Below are 14,441 nucleotides of genomic sequence, written 5' to 3'. Positions count from 1 at the left end.
TTTTGCTATTCTATCCTTTTCTATTTTATTTTTGCATATGTACCCATGCTATCTAACGATGCTAAAAAATTAATGGTTTTAAATTAAAATGACTAAAATACTCTTAATGGGTAGATATGTAAATAGATCGTGATCCCGATAGTAAAAAAAAAGGATGGGGACAATAGTATAATTTTAAAATTTTATTTTATTTTATTAATATAAATATAATTTATTTTAATATCTTTAGAATAATCGTTATATTAGAGGCATTTGTACATTAATAAGTTTATGAGGATATATATGTAAATATTAATTTTGAAAGGATAATCATGTAAAATTAGATATTTAGTAGGTATCTATGAAAAAAAGAAAAAAAAATCCAAAAGAAAATGAGTATTAACCATGGCTCTTCACGCATTATAAAAGAATCTCGGCATCCAATCCCTTGGTCCGTTCCTCCCTCTTTTGCTCTATTCTATCCTCTTTTCCCAGAGACTCCCAGCGAGCGAGCGAGATGGGGAAGAAAGAGCTGCTGGCGTCCGCGCCATGGCGGGGCGAGGAGACAAGCAACAAGTTCGAGGACGCCAAGCTCCGGGCAACCAACCACCCCGGAGCCACCTCCACCATGCACGTCCCCCGCAAGAAGAAGTCCGTCTCCTCCCGCGCCGCCGAGGACGATGACGACGACCTCGAGGCGGAGATCGACCCTGAGCTCAGATATAGCTTCCAGAGGAACTTCCAGGTGATTCCCCTTCGGTCCCTTTCTCGTTCGTCTAGTTGCTTTCTTTGAATTTGAGGTGGAGTTTGTTCTTTGACGTGTCTGGATTCTGGGTTGATTTGGCGTGGTTAATCTCTTTGTTTGTAAATTTTTACGTAATCAATACGGGGTTTTGGAGTTATCCCCTTTTTCTTGTCGGTCTAATTGTTATTATTTTTGTAGATTAGATTTTTCACAGGGTGGTTTCTCATCGTGCTTTTTGTAAATAATTATTTGGGTTCTATGTAATTGGGCTTTACTTTGATAGTTTTCAGTGGTTCCACCATGGGTTGTCTTGCATGCTTTGGCCTCGAAAGTTGATAACTTTATGGTTTTAATTGCAGTGTTTGAGACTGAGGTAGAATCCATTCTTTTCTGGTTTACCTTATTGTTCTTATTTTTTCATTCTAAAGTGTTTCTGAAGGCTCAAAACTGATTTTTCTAAGAGATTTCAGGTTGTGGGCTTGATAAGTTTCAACTTTTTTGACATTTTTTCCCGTTTATTCATTGTTGTGGGCATTATATATCTATAAATTAGACCATGTGCATAATGGATTTTTTGTAACTGGTTTTTTGAGCTTTCTAAATACTTAGTTGGGGTTCTCTATTATTGTTATATTGGTTAGCTTTGTACTTTAAAATGATTTCTTTTGCCTTCTTTTATTCTGTAGGTATGAAATTTAACCAAGTTTGACAGTAATCAGCCATCCAGTCATCAGTAGGCAGGTTTCTTTGTATGCATATATTTGGTACTTTATAAAATGTTGTGTTGAAGTGGAAGGATTTTGTTGTCTGTTTATAGATAAAGAGTGTAATATTTTATTCGTTTCTTTTTTATAATTTCTTGTCAATTTCCCTGATATTGATCAGTTTCAGTTTTTGTGAGAAAGCTGGATTTTGTAGGTTTATGTGGAGATCCACTTTTCATCTCTTTCATTGCAAGAAAGTGATGATTTGAGTTAACAGTGCATGCTTTTTTAAGTATATTCTCACCAGTCAGAACTTTGTTTCAAGAAGAGGTATCAGAGGATTGGGTTGGTTGTGATTTTGTTTTTCTTTAGGTTGATTAATTTGATATTTGAAACTTATTGTATACTAAAGTGTGAAGACATGGATGAGGATATCTGATTGTGCTGGAACAAGATGGAGAGAAGTATAACTAAAGTGTTGTATGAACATTTGAGGCCTGTGGGAAGAATTTAAAATAATAAAAATGCTCAGATGTTGTTTGGGCCAATGTGTCGGGAAATAATGAGACCCAAACACATAATGTGGGGGAATTGTGTAGTTTAGAATGCTGAGATGCATGACCATGAAAACCTTGAAATGCTAAGATAGTAAGTTAATATTTTGTTAATAGAGGTCATACGTTGATTGCAGTGGTATGGGACTGTGACAGCTATATGAGGAAACTCTGGTGAAAGGAGGGCTTGAATTTGTGTCAAGGGATTAGAGAAGAGAAGAAGGTTTTTAAGGTCTATTCTTTCTTGCCATGAAGACAAGGCAATTCCAATTATACTGTTTCATAGATCTGATAGCTAATATCCACTGTTGTGCATTTCTATTTAGTTATGTATCACCTTCACGGTAATGAGCAATGACTCTGTAGTACTTATAGTAGTGACCAGACTAATGGTATGATTCGTTGAGCACTGAATTTCGGTCTAAACCTTATTTTTGTAGATCTTTCTTCTTTGTAAGACCTGATACCGAGAAAAATTAGCCATATCTAGGTACCAGAATTACATCTCAGCCAAATCTAGTTCCCTCATGGGCTTGTTATAAGACTTACATTTTTGGTGTTTAGGACTGACTAATGAAAATTTGGATGAGGAGGTTGTATCATATATCAGTCTGAGTTCTTGCCAAGGGTGAGCTGTTCAACCCATTTGTATGGATGCATTTATATCAGGGTGGGCATTTTTCACATGAGACTATTGTAGTCTTTTAGTTATGGTCATTTCTGAAATTTACTCGTTCATAGGCCAGGCTGAGTTCATTCTGACATAATCATGGTCAGATTTGAAAGACTGGATTCATTCTGTACTATTTAGAGTTTAAATACATTGAATTAGGTCTGATCAAGTTCAGGCTTCATTAATTTGACATAAGCTGGACCCAGATAGGACTCTGGTTGAAGTTATGTTTTCAGCCAACCTTTTCTATCGGTCCTTAAATCCCCATATCATCATTTCCTATTTTCTGTTTTGTGGTGATACTTTCTGAAGAAAGATACCTTGTTATCTTTTGTCAAGTTCCTCTTCTATCCAGACAGCATGCAGATTAGTATTGATTTTACTTTCTTTTAGGACAGCTTATGGAGATGAGACTTCAATCAAATTGCTGAAAAAGAGGTTCATTGAAACATTTGTTTGCAATTTATTGCTTTTATATTAAACAATGGAAATATGATGCCATTTTATGAAGAACTTGAGTGCTGCACGATCACGACAGTTCCATTATTTATTTTCTGCATTGTTTTGAATTGAATATTTGACAATGAATAAATGAAAAGTTTATGTATTCAGAAGATGAATGATAACAATAAGGAGAATGTTGTAACACTAGGATAATACAACAAAAGAAAAAAGAAAACTTAGCAGGTGCACCGATGGAGGACAGATTTGTGAGGAAATGTTTATTTCAATTGAGACCAAAGACTTTCGTGTCAGGGAGCCAAACTCAGGTTGGTAAGAGGGTCTGTATACGATGAGGGAAGTTCTTATATAATTTTAATGGAAGTTGTCAAAAAGGGTCTGACTAATGTCTTTAGGGTAAGGGATATGGTCTTGGATGGTCGAAAAGCTTAAATATGTGCAACCTTAGTACTTCAAACTTGATGGCTGCGTGTTGGTTAATTCATAGGTTGGCTGACTTGAATCTGGATATTTTGTTTTATATATGTATTTGAGCATGTGGCTAAAGCTTCTGTGATTATGTAGGAGTATGTATTATCATATGGAAACACTTTTGAAATATTTATATATCCAAGATCTTCTATGCTAGCATGGATTATAGATGTATGGAATCAGTACATATCCAGGCAAGTTTGAAAATCTGGTCCATGTGTGAACTCTCTTATATGAATGTTGTCATACATAATGAGTGATTATTTTTGCTGGATATCTGATTTTATTTAACATGGTGGTAATATTTGTAGGTTTACAATGGAATAGTCATGTATGTCTCTACTTTCTGAAATAGTAAACATTGTGTTCCTTAATAACTTTTGATGCTCTAATGGGATGCTTTCTTATGTTTCCAGTTTCTCCAGCGAGTTTTCAGTATAGACACCATTGTGAAACCTCTTCCTCCTGCTATGGCATATAATGCATCTCGCAACCTGAATTTTTTTGTTCGCATTTTCACACAGTTTTTTGGTAAGTATTCTGCCATTGCCATTGTTTAAGTAGGGCTTTTGTGGCGCTTGTAGGGTTCAGGGTTGGTTCTATGTTCACTTTCTATTCTGTTTCTATTGTCTTTTACTTTCAATTTATTTGATGCTTTGTTTTATTTGATCTTTCTATGTGAAATTGATGATTTGATGCTTGTCTCTGATGATTGATTTCATATTCAATTCCTTCAACTTTGCAGTTTGCACTATTTTTTATTGGAACTTCAATTATAAATATAGACTAAGTTGATATTAATAGTACATTCCTTAATGATACCTTTGATGCTTCATACCTTTTATCAGATATTTGTTTTAGTACATTCTGGTATTCTGTAATTATTTGAAATCATATTTTATTGTTGTTTATGGGAAAGATGCTTTTTCATTCCCCCATGAATGGATTGTAGAAATACCGGTAGCGATTCAATAATGGTCGCATTTAGTGGAGCATACAAAGGGATTCAGTGATGGAGATCTATCTTGCATTCTCTTTTTTCATTTCCAAAAATGATGAGTAAGGGATGCATGATGTAGTTTTGAAAGCTTCATTTCATTTTGGTTTAACTTCTGCTTACTGTAAATTAAAATTTGGTCTTCACACTTGATGCTATAGGATTCTTAAAATGAATGTCTTTATGCTGGTACTTTCTTTTGATCTTATGCAAGTATTTCTATTTGATTATTGTACTAGTACTTTCAATATTCCCATATGAACTCTTATTCAGTTGCTGAAGGCTTGCATTGCCTGTTTCATGATGTTGATGCTGATGCCTCCACTTTCTAAGAGAGATTGCCAAAGCCTTGTATTACTTGAAAAAAGATATGAATGCCAATGTCAATCCCCGTGTAAAACCTACTCGGTTTTGATACTAAAATCATTTCAATGGATATTTATGCCTCTAGCTTGGAGTCCTTTACCCCATTCTTTACAGTTCTTTCTTTTAGTTATATTAAATTAAACTAGGGGCATACCCTTGGTTAAGCCATCTAATGTATGAGATCATCTTAATAAAATTCAAGATTGTTTTCTCTCATTTCTATGGACTCGAAGAGTTTCCTTTATATTGAGTAATTTACTTCAGGATTTTGAACCTGTCACAAATCAGAAGTATGCAGCTGATGATGATATAGCCCTTCCATAGGTGTATTTAGTGGGATCACCTTAAAGATTCTCCTTTTTCAGGGTATATTTATGTATCTGCATATATGTATGAGTGTGTATGTTGATAGTGTATATTAGACTATCTAGTCTATATATAGGTTTTATGAGTGCCATCTCCACCGTAATGTCTCACTGTTCATGGACCATGAATACTTGAGGCTTGTTTATTCTTCACCTTTTGGTTTGAAAGGACTTGTCTATAAATCCCAATACTCCATTTTGGAGTTCTATGTTACATAAACAAGAATGTTGATAACATCTGAAAATGGTGTATATTTATTTAGTATAGTATTAACTTGAGTCCCCCTTTGCCCCTCTGAATATGGTTGTTGCACAGTTGAGATGGACATCAAGGTTCTTTTACTTTAGTTTCTGCTGCAAATAGCTCACACCATGTTTCAAATTAATTATCATTGACATGACTAGTGCCATTTCTTGCTGTAATTGGAATATATATGCATGGTTTCAATCCCAGTGGGACATCTTTCAGGACACTGGGTATCATCCCAAGTGTCGGGATAGGACTATCCTAACACCCCGATCAGCGTGTCCTGGGACATCCCTCGTCCCAAGTGTAGAAACATGTTGGGAAGGCTGTGCACCTTGTTCCACGAAAAACCGGAACAGTCCCTATAACAACCCAAGACCTCACCCAAAATGGCTAGCCGGAAGGTATTATTTAGGTTCCTTGATCCTGTATAAGTACCCAAGATCTACCCAGCGAATAACCGATGTGGGACTAAACACACGTCCGCACGGGTCCTCACAGTCTCCCCCCATTCAAGCCCTGACGTCCTCGTCAGGCTAGGGTTCAAATCCATTCAAATCGAATCACAAACACCACGATTGGCTCGTGGTCAGCCTTAATGGATCCGTGCTGCAGTGTCCCCTAGTTCACATAGGTTATGGGCCGGGTCCGTTCTGATACCATTTATAACAACCCAAGACCTCACCCAAAATGGCTAGCTGGAAGGTATTATTTAGGTTCTTTGATCCTGTATAAGTATTCAAGATCTATCCAGCGAATAACCGATGTGGGACTAAACACACGCCCGCACGGGTTCTCACAGTCCCACTCCACGGAGGTGTGTTTGTATGTAAATATTAAATACTATATACTATATTATATATATCATATGCATATTAAGGCAGCTTCACTTTTCATGCCATTTTTAATGGGTACATGTTCCTCCACCTACATGAATCTAATGATGCAGAAGTGATTGAAACAGCAAAACCATCGATACTATTATATAATGAGAACACCCATGAGATGTCCAATGTGGACGTTTCATCATCAAGTGAAATCTCACACGACAGAAATGTGGACACATAGTTGGGAAGCACAAAAAACTCTAAAGAGTTGATGCCATGTGTTAGTACGAGGGTGCTATAACTAGAGGCCCTTGGGTGCTGGGCTCAGATGATGTTGAAGAGAGGACAAGGAGGGACCTGGTGAACCTGGATCAAGATTGTGAAACATTGAGATATCTTCCAATAATTTTTGCATTTACCAGGAATTTAGGATTTGATAGCATAATATGCTGTGTGATTCATGAAGTTGACTGCACAATAAAAGGGAATAAGCTTTCTTGGTTATAGTCCCTTGATTATCTATATAGTCCTTTGAATGCATTCTTTGTTATTATAAACTCAATCCTGGTTCTAGCGTTGCCATATTTATACGTTTGTTTTTTATGTGTATAGCTGCTTTAGTAACTCCACATATTTCCTGATCCATTGCTTGCAGATCCAGAGGGAATTGCTGGAGCACAAAAATCACTTGGGCTGGGGCAGGAAGAGAAGGTCCGTCATGTTCGTTGAGCGATGCTTGTACTATTTACTCTCTGAACCTTGTTTGTTATACTGAGCTCGGCATTTTTCTTTGTTCGACAACCGTGTAAGAGTTTGGTTCATCTTTTATGGGTGCTTTTTAATCAAACTTGGTGTAAATGGAATCCAGTTGTCTGGCTAACGGCATGTGTGGCTCGAGCACTATGTTCTGATTACTTACAGGAGATGGCCAGGAACAACGAAAGTTGGCTCTTTTAAAAATCATTCAAGTGAAATTAGCTGTTTGCTCTTATGGTTTAATTTAGTGCCTTAACTGGCACCGGTACACTCCATTCACCATTCTTGTAGTACAACCTTTTTTTTCTTTTTGGTAGAGAAGACTTTTGAGTGCAAGAAAAACGAATGGTTTCCTAAGCTTTGATCTCTGGTTCAAGTGGTATCTGTGGCCTGATTACAGCTTAAAAGTGTTATAAGTAGCTCTCTCTGTCTGATTCCTCAAATTGTCTAGCAATTAACATTGACCATCATTTTCAGAAATCTTTCAGTTAGTTTGCAGATGGACTTTCAGCTATTACTCCTGTCAACATGTCCCAGATTCCTCATTGTTCTAAATCCTGGGAGCCCAATGGTTTTTCTATTAACATTGGGCGAGTTTGTGCTTGATTGGTAATTCTACATCAAACTCTGCCTCATCGAGCATTAAGATATTATGGTCATTTTGCACATGGTGATTATTTTTGTGTGTGAGAGAACAGAAAGGTGATAATACACTGTTTCATATCACAAATTGAACAAAAAGAAAATCAGGTTTAGAATGAGGAAAGAATTCAGGGCAAAAATCAACCAGAAATCAAGCTCCTGCACACAATCAAAACAGATTTCTGCCATAAACTCCATGGACCTCTGCCTCATCAGAATGGCCTATCAGAAAAACAGTCGATCAAGAAATTACAGGCAAAGAAGCCTATCTAGCTTCTATACATGTTTCTGAGAGAAATGACAAGATAAGCCAAAGCATGGTTCCATAGGATACGCTCCTAGGAATCACTTGAAAGCCATAATACTTTCCCAGGGTGCACAAAGGATTGCAATGGAATAACCTTCATAGCTCATTTACATGATTTCAGAAAAGCGGCAGTTGCCAATCAGAACTGAAAACCACAAGAACTTGTGCGGCTCGCCCCAAAACCACAAGTTCCTGGAAAGCCACTACAATATGCCAAGTCATTGTTCCCAAAGTGCACATCAGCTCACAAAAACAGCAACCCAACAAAAACAGGAAAAATATTAGTAAAAAAAATTGATGCTTAAAAAAGGTATCTTGTACGCATCAGCACACAAGAAGATTTTTGTTTTTTTTTAAGATCGAGATATCTCCCTGAAAAGTTGAAGAATATCAAACAGACAAATCAATTGATCCCTCCAGCTTCCAGCAAAAAATGGAGACACAGCAATACCAACCCCCACAACCAATCCAAATTGGCCCATGCCTGCTGATGGCAAAGATAAGTACTCATCCAAAATAAAAAGATGGAGGATAGTAATCTAAGATCCCAGATGGGAATTGTCGCTAATAGATACACATGATAACATTAATGGAGTTCTTCATGGAGAACTTGAAGAATACCGAATTAAGAAATCAATCCACTGCATCATGATCTCCTCTTAGAAAACCCAAAAAAAGAACCCCCACACATGAATCCAAAGAAATTAACCCCAAAGTTGAGCAAGCTATCCCAAATGAGAAATCCAGAACTCTTCATATATCCATACTACCATTAATTAGGACAGAAGGGCATGGCCATGCCACTCCTGTGGCTGGGAATGGTGAAGTGCCTTAAGAACCCCTTCTCCTGCCTCATGTAGCCTTCACACAAGAATTTCTTGCTGAACCGGTCCTCCACAAGCCTATTCACATCATGCACGAACACATCCGTCTCCCCCTCCTTCCTCCACCTCGCCGCCATCCCCGCGGTGTATATCGCCCCCATCCTCCCCGGCGCTCCCGGGAAGTACCCCGTGGGCGCGTCCACCATGATCAAATCCCACTCCACCTCGAAGAACACTTCCGGCAATCCCTTCAGCGCCAGCCGGCACTTGGACAGCCTCATGTCGCCCACCGTCGTGCACTCCGGCAGCTGCCCAAGCTCCAGAAGCTCCTCAGCCTGGCTCACCTTCGTGTCATACCTGACATGGTACGCTTCCAGAGTTGGCAGCTCCTGTTGGACTGTCTCGATCCATTGCCTGTCTTCCTCGAGGAAGACGGTGCGGCCGCCATGGTTGAGCGCGGTCCACATGAGGCTGTCGCGGCCCAGGCCGAAGACCAGGAAGTTGCATGGCGACCTCCTCTCTAGTACTTGGGCTGTGATGGAGATCTCCTTGATGGTTTGCTGTGGGGTGGTGTTCGAAGTGGCATAGTGGATGATGGTGTTTGCTAGGGAGGGTGGGATCTTCGTGCAGGATTGTGTTGGTCTTGTTGTTGTTGATGGTAGGCTAGCTTGGGTCTCTTCTGATGAATTAAATTGTAGGGAAGAAGTGGTTGGTGGATATGGAGAGGAAGAGAGGTTGGATCTTAGGACGAAGTAGAGGATGAAGAGAAGGAAGAAGCCAAGGAAGAAGAGCTTTGGATTCAGGGTGCCATGGATTTTGGACCTCATGGGTGGGTGGCTGGGGATGATGCCTAGTTTGCTCCAGTTGAGAGGGTGAAAGACTGTTGGAGATGGAGGAGGGGATGATGTTCAGAAGAGTCTTAGCAATGGATTTGAGGGCTTACCCCGTCAATGTGGGATGAAAAGAGGTGGAAGTGACTGGGGCAAGAAGAGGAAAGGCTGGTTGACTTGGATTTTACGGATATTTTTTAAGTGCAGCAAAGGTGATAAGATGTTGTACCACAACGTGAAGTGTGGGTGTCTCGTTGGTTCTGGCAAAGGATCCGTAGAAGAAATTTGTTTTTGGCGATTTGGATTTTGCTCTTTGTTTTTTAGAGGAGACCCAGTTGGAATTAGCTGGATGGTGGTGTTAAAAAGAGCACCCAACAATTGAAGTGCCTTGAGACATTCTTTGGAGGATTTAGATCATATGTATCCCATGAATATTTTTCAGGATTTATGAGAAAGAAGTATGCAAGCATCTATGACAAGATGGTTTTAATCTTTAGATTCCCCCAACCCCAGCAAGCTGAGGGATATGTTTAATTATTACTTTATTTGAAGACATTAGTAGATTTTATGCAATCTCAAAATTAGATTTTGTCCTATGATTAGCAAGAATCCATAAATAATTAGATAAAATACTTATCCTCTTCTTCTTTTTTTGTAGGTGGAAGGCTGAAATACATTTTTGTATAATAAGACATCATGAACAACTCGCAAACAAAAATGCTCCACTGCAGCTTCAGCAATAGCAAGAATTAATGTTGATTGCATCCATTCCTTAGTCCGGCAAGCTGCCTTGCATCCAGTGTTTACTGAATCAAAAAATGTTGTCACCCATTTGGAGTTTACTGAAACTAGTACACATCATGATGAATAAAATTTAAGAAATTTAATCTCTAAATCATATTAGTAATGACAGTTTTTTGATGCAAAACACCAATTTCAAAGAGGAGCTTTGGTTCCTGGAAAAGGAGGGGGGAAAAGAAGACACTGTGAACCTAGATTGATATTTTAAGCAAAACGTTTACCCATTCCTCTGAGAACACATGCAGTGTTTGATTAGTCTCCATGGCGCCTGGGAAGTGGGTGAGATTTGACAGTTTCTCAATGTCTAAATAACACATGATACTGACAGCTAAATTAAAGAACATCAATGAAGCCCAACAACTCTAGGGGGAAGCAACCACCCCTACAAAACTCTCTATCAAACACTGTACACTGCCTGAATGGATTCCAATGGCAAGTCCATGACCATGTCTTTTAATTTGAATTTTGTGTACCGACCCCTCGTTCCAAGGGGGAAGGTTCTGGGTTTAATCTATGGATGATGACTTTTCCATCACATTAAATAAAAATGAAAGGAATTCACTATACCACGTAGCTAGTCATGTAAACCAAATAGCGTGATTTGGGGATGAGTTTAGTAGTAGCTGCAAAAACCTCTTGCTGATATGCATCATGTCATGGGCTAGGAAAAAAACTCATCTATGGGTCCGGCATGTGTAGGAGCCAAAGTTTTGAAGTAATGGAGACGTTAGGACGTCCATACGTGGGAGTCCGGATTTTGGTCATCCTCGGCAAAACGGTCGTCCGCAATTTCAGCCGCTACTGATTGAATATGAAGCACTTTTTTCCTCGCCCAAGTCGTTTTGTTTCTTTCTCTGCATTACTTATTTGTTAAAAATAAGAATTAAATTAATTAAAGGAGTGAATACGGTTTAAGAAGGTTAACCAATTCGGGGCATGAATTGCGGAGGGAAATGGACTGTTATATTAAGGAAGCCATAGTGTGCTAATTAGGGAGGTAAATTTTTCAGTTACTTTTTTTTTTTCAGGAGATAGGGAGGTAAATTTTTCAGTTACTTTTTTTTTTTCAGGAGATAGGGAGGTAAATTTTTCAGTTACCTTTTTTTTTTACGGGAGAGAGGAGAGATTTAATGAAGTTTTTTTTTTGGGGGGGGGGGAGTTTAAATTATTTATTATAAAATTACTGAAATAGCCCCTTAATGTTAGGCCAATCTCAAAAATACCTTTTAATTTTAAAGGTATCAAATGGATTCTTGAAGTATTCAAAACATTCCGAACCGATCCCTGGACAAAATAAGACCATTTCAATTGATGAAAATTTCTTTTCCCTTTTTTTTAAACTATTCCAACATCTTATTAAAATCTACGCATGTAGATGAATAATTCAGATTATCCACATGATCACTTTGAGATATGTGCAGGCAGGTGAATATTCATGTCATTCATGTAAGCTTTGAAATCTATGTAGGGAGATGAATATTTGGCTTGCTTTAAGATCTATGCAGATGGATGAATAATCCGATCATCTATTGCTTACTTTGAGATCTGTGCAGGCGCATGAGTATTCAGATCATCCACATGCCTGCTTGGAGATCTGTGTACATGGATGAATGTCTGGATTGCTTCAAGATCTATACAAGGGGTGGATAATCTTGAGCATCCACTGATTGCTTTGAGATCTGTGCATGCGGATAAATAATACTTGATTGCTTTGAGCTCTGTGCAGAGGATGAATATTTGGATCTTTCACGGTTGCTTGGAGATCTATGCATGCACCATCCCCTTCTTCCTCTCAAATCGCCTCTTCTTATCTTCTTCGTCTTCCTCCATGTTGCTAGCAGCCGGCGGAGACCACACGTGACAACACCAATGAGCCTTTTACTGTAGCACCGGTGCACTACTTCTCTGTTTGTTGCGAATCCCTCTCTTCTTTCCAAAGTCTAGTCCTCCCTATTCGCCCAAATCCCAATTTTCCCCTAATCTCTCAATTTCCACTTCCCAATTCTACACCCATGATCTTTGGCGCGACTTAGTTTCTACCTCTCTGGCTGCCTCGAACCATTCTTACCCCACTAAAACCTGATCTTTTGAGCTCAAACCATCCATAGCACTCCCCTAGCCTTAGGATCTCCGATAGATGGAGCCCCCCATCAAGGGTGGGGGTGGCGCCAGTGGTGGTCGGTTAGGAGGAGAAGCCTTCCCTCTTCTCCATTTTCGCATGAATCCAGATTATCCACCCAGCTGTGAGATTTGCACAGATGGTGAATAATTTAGGCTATGAGATCTGTGCAGATGGATGAATCATCCGAATCATTCGTGCGGTTGCTTTGATATTTGTGCAAATAGATGAATAATCTAGATCATCCACTAGTTGCTTTAAGAATGTACAAGTGGATGGATGATCTTGGTTATGTACTAATTGCTTTGAGATCTATGCATGCATATGAATAAAGAAGTTTGGAGCACCTTAAGATTTATGTGATGGATGATTTAATGGTGACAAATGAAGGTAAGTCCTGACACTACCGTGCAATGGGTGATCCAACAATGGATCTTTTTATGATATGAAGGGCAGCTTGATCATAATGCAATTCTATTCTGTCATGTGAGGGTCACGTGACACCACTCTATTTTTAAATTCGGCGGGGGGGGGGGGGGGGGGGGGGGGGGGTGGAAGCAATGCACTCAAGGCATAAATTACGAAGAGAACGGGTTTTTATATGGAGGAAGCTATGGTGCACTAACTAAGGAGGTGCATTTTCATTTTTATTTTTTTATTTGACGCAGGAGAGGACAACTTGGTTTCGACATGGAGGGGCGGAGGGGAGAAGGGAGGGAGACGGCCCTGTTTGGGGGAGCTTTTGGAGGGCCAAAAAGCACTTTCTGGCCCTCCAAAAGTACTTTTAGGTAAAAAAGAATGTTTGGTAAAATTTTGGAAAAGCTGTTTCAGCTTTTGCAGGAAGCTGAAAACAGCGTTTTGGCAGAAGCTCCATTTTGGAGCTTTCCGAAAACGCTGTTTTCAGCTTTGTCGGGAAGCTGTATTTTTGACCAAAATACCCCCATTTAAAAGTTCATTTTTCCTCCCAAAAATCTCCATCCCACCGCCTCTTCCTCTCTCACCATGCCCCCTCTCTCTCCCCCTCTCTATCTCCTTCTTCTCCTCAATGCCGCCGGCCCTCATTTTTTTTTTTTTGTTTTGGGAGGCAGCCCGTGGCTGCCCAGCCACCCGTGGCCGTGCTCCCCAGCCGCTGCTGCAACCCACCACAACAAAAAAAAGAGGAAGGGGCGGCCATGGCCGCCGCCTCCCCGGCAGGCGCCGCGGCCCGCCGTCCCGGACCCCTCCCGAGGCCCCCCCTCCCTCGCGGTCGCCGCGGCCTGCCGTCCCGGCCCCCTCCCGAGCTCCCCCTCCCCCATGGCCCGCCATCCCGGCCCCCTCCCGAGCCCCCCTCCCCCAGCGGCCCGCCGTCCCGGCCCCCTCCCAAGCCCCCCTTCCCCCCGCGGTCGCCGCGGTCCGCCGTCCCGGCCTCCTCCCAAGCCCCACTCCCCCCGCGGTTGCCGCGGCCCGCCGTCCCACTCCCCTCCCGGGCCTCCTCCCGCGGCCGCCGCGGCCTGGCCCCCTTCCGGCGCCATCGGCCTCGCGGGAGAAGAAAGGAGAAGAAGGAAAGAGAGGAAGGAAGCAGGAGAAGAGAAGAAAAAAAAGGAAAGAAAATAAATATGTATATAAATGAACGAATAAATAAATAAATAAATAAATAAATAAAAATATTAGTAATTATTTAACTAATTTTTTCAACTAGCTAGAAAATTTGTTAGAGAAATAAATGGTCATCAGAAGAGTGAAAAATTAATTTATACTAATAATTATAATATTTTATATATTTATTATTATAT

General features: G+C 40.1%; 2 protein-coding genes across 2 annotated transcripts; one reads left to right on the top strand and one right to left on the bottom strand.

The window, feature by feature from the left end:
- The first annotated feature begins 423 nt into the window (after window positions 1-423).
- On the top strand, window positions 424-7,393 carry LOC103697985. Its single transcript, XM_008779932.3, has 3 exons — window positions 424-724; window positions 4,005-4,119; window positions 7,046-7,393. The coding sequence occupies exons 1-3, from the start codon at window positions 497-499 to the stop codon at window positions 7,117-7,119; spliced, it is 417 nt and encodes a 138-aa protein (XP_008778154.2). The 5' UTR covers window positions 424-496; the 3' UTR covers window positions 7,120-7,393.
- A 1,190-nt stretch (window positions 7,394-8,583) lies between these two features.
- On the bottom strand, window positions 8,584-10,245 carry LOC120109410 (glucuronoxylan 4-O-methyltransferase 3-like). Its single transcript, XM_039123170.1, has one exon. The coding sequence runs from the start codon at window positions 9,744-9,746 to the stop codon at window positions 8,868-8,870; it is 879 nt and encodes a 292-aa protein (XP_038979098.1). The 5' UTR covers window positions 9,747-10,245; the 3' UTR covers window positions 8,584-8,867.
- Window positions 10,246-14,441: the final 4,196 nt, after the last annotated feature.

This window comes from Phoenix dactylifera, unplaced genomic scaffold (genome assembly GCF_009389715.1).
Source record: "Phoenix dactylifera cultivar Barhee BC4 unplaced genomic scaffold, palm_55x_up_171113_PBpolish2nd_filt_p 002142F, whole genome shotgun sequence".
NCBI lineage: Eukaryota > Viridiplantae > Streptophyta > Magnoliopsida > Arecales > Arecaceae > Phoenix > Phoenix dactylifera.
The sequence above is the reverse complement of the archived record's forward strand: the minus strand, read 5'-3'. Positions and strand labels throughout refer to the sequence as shown.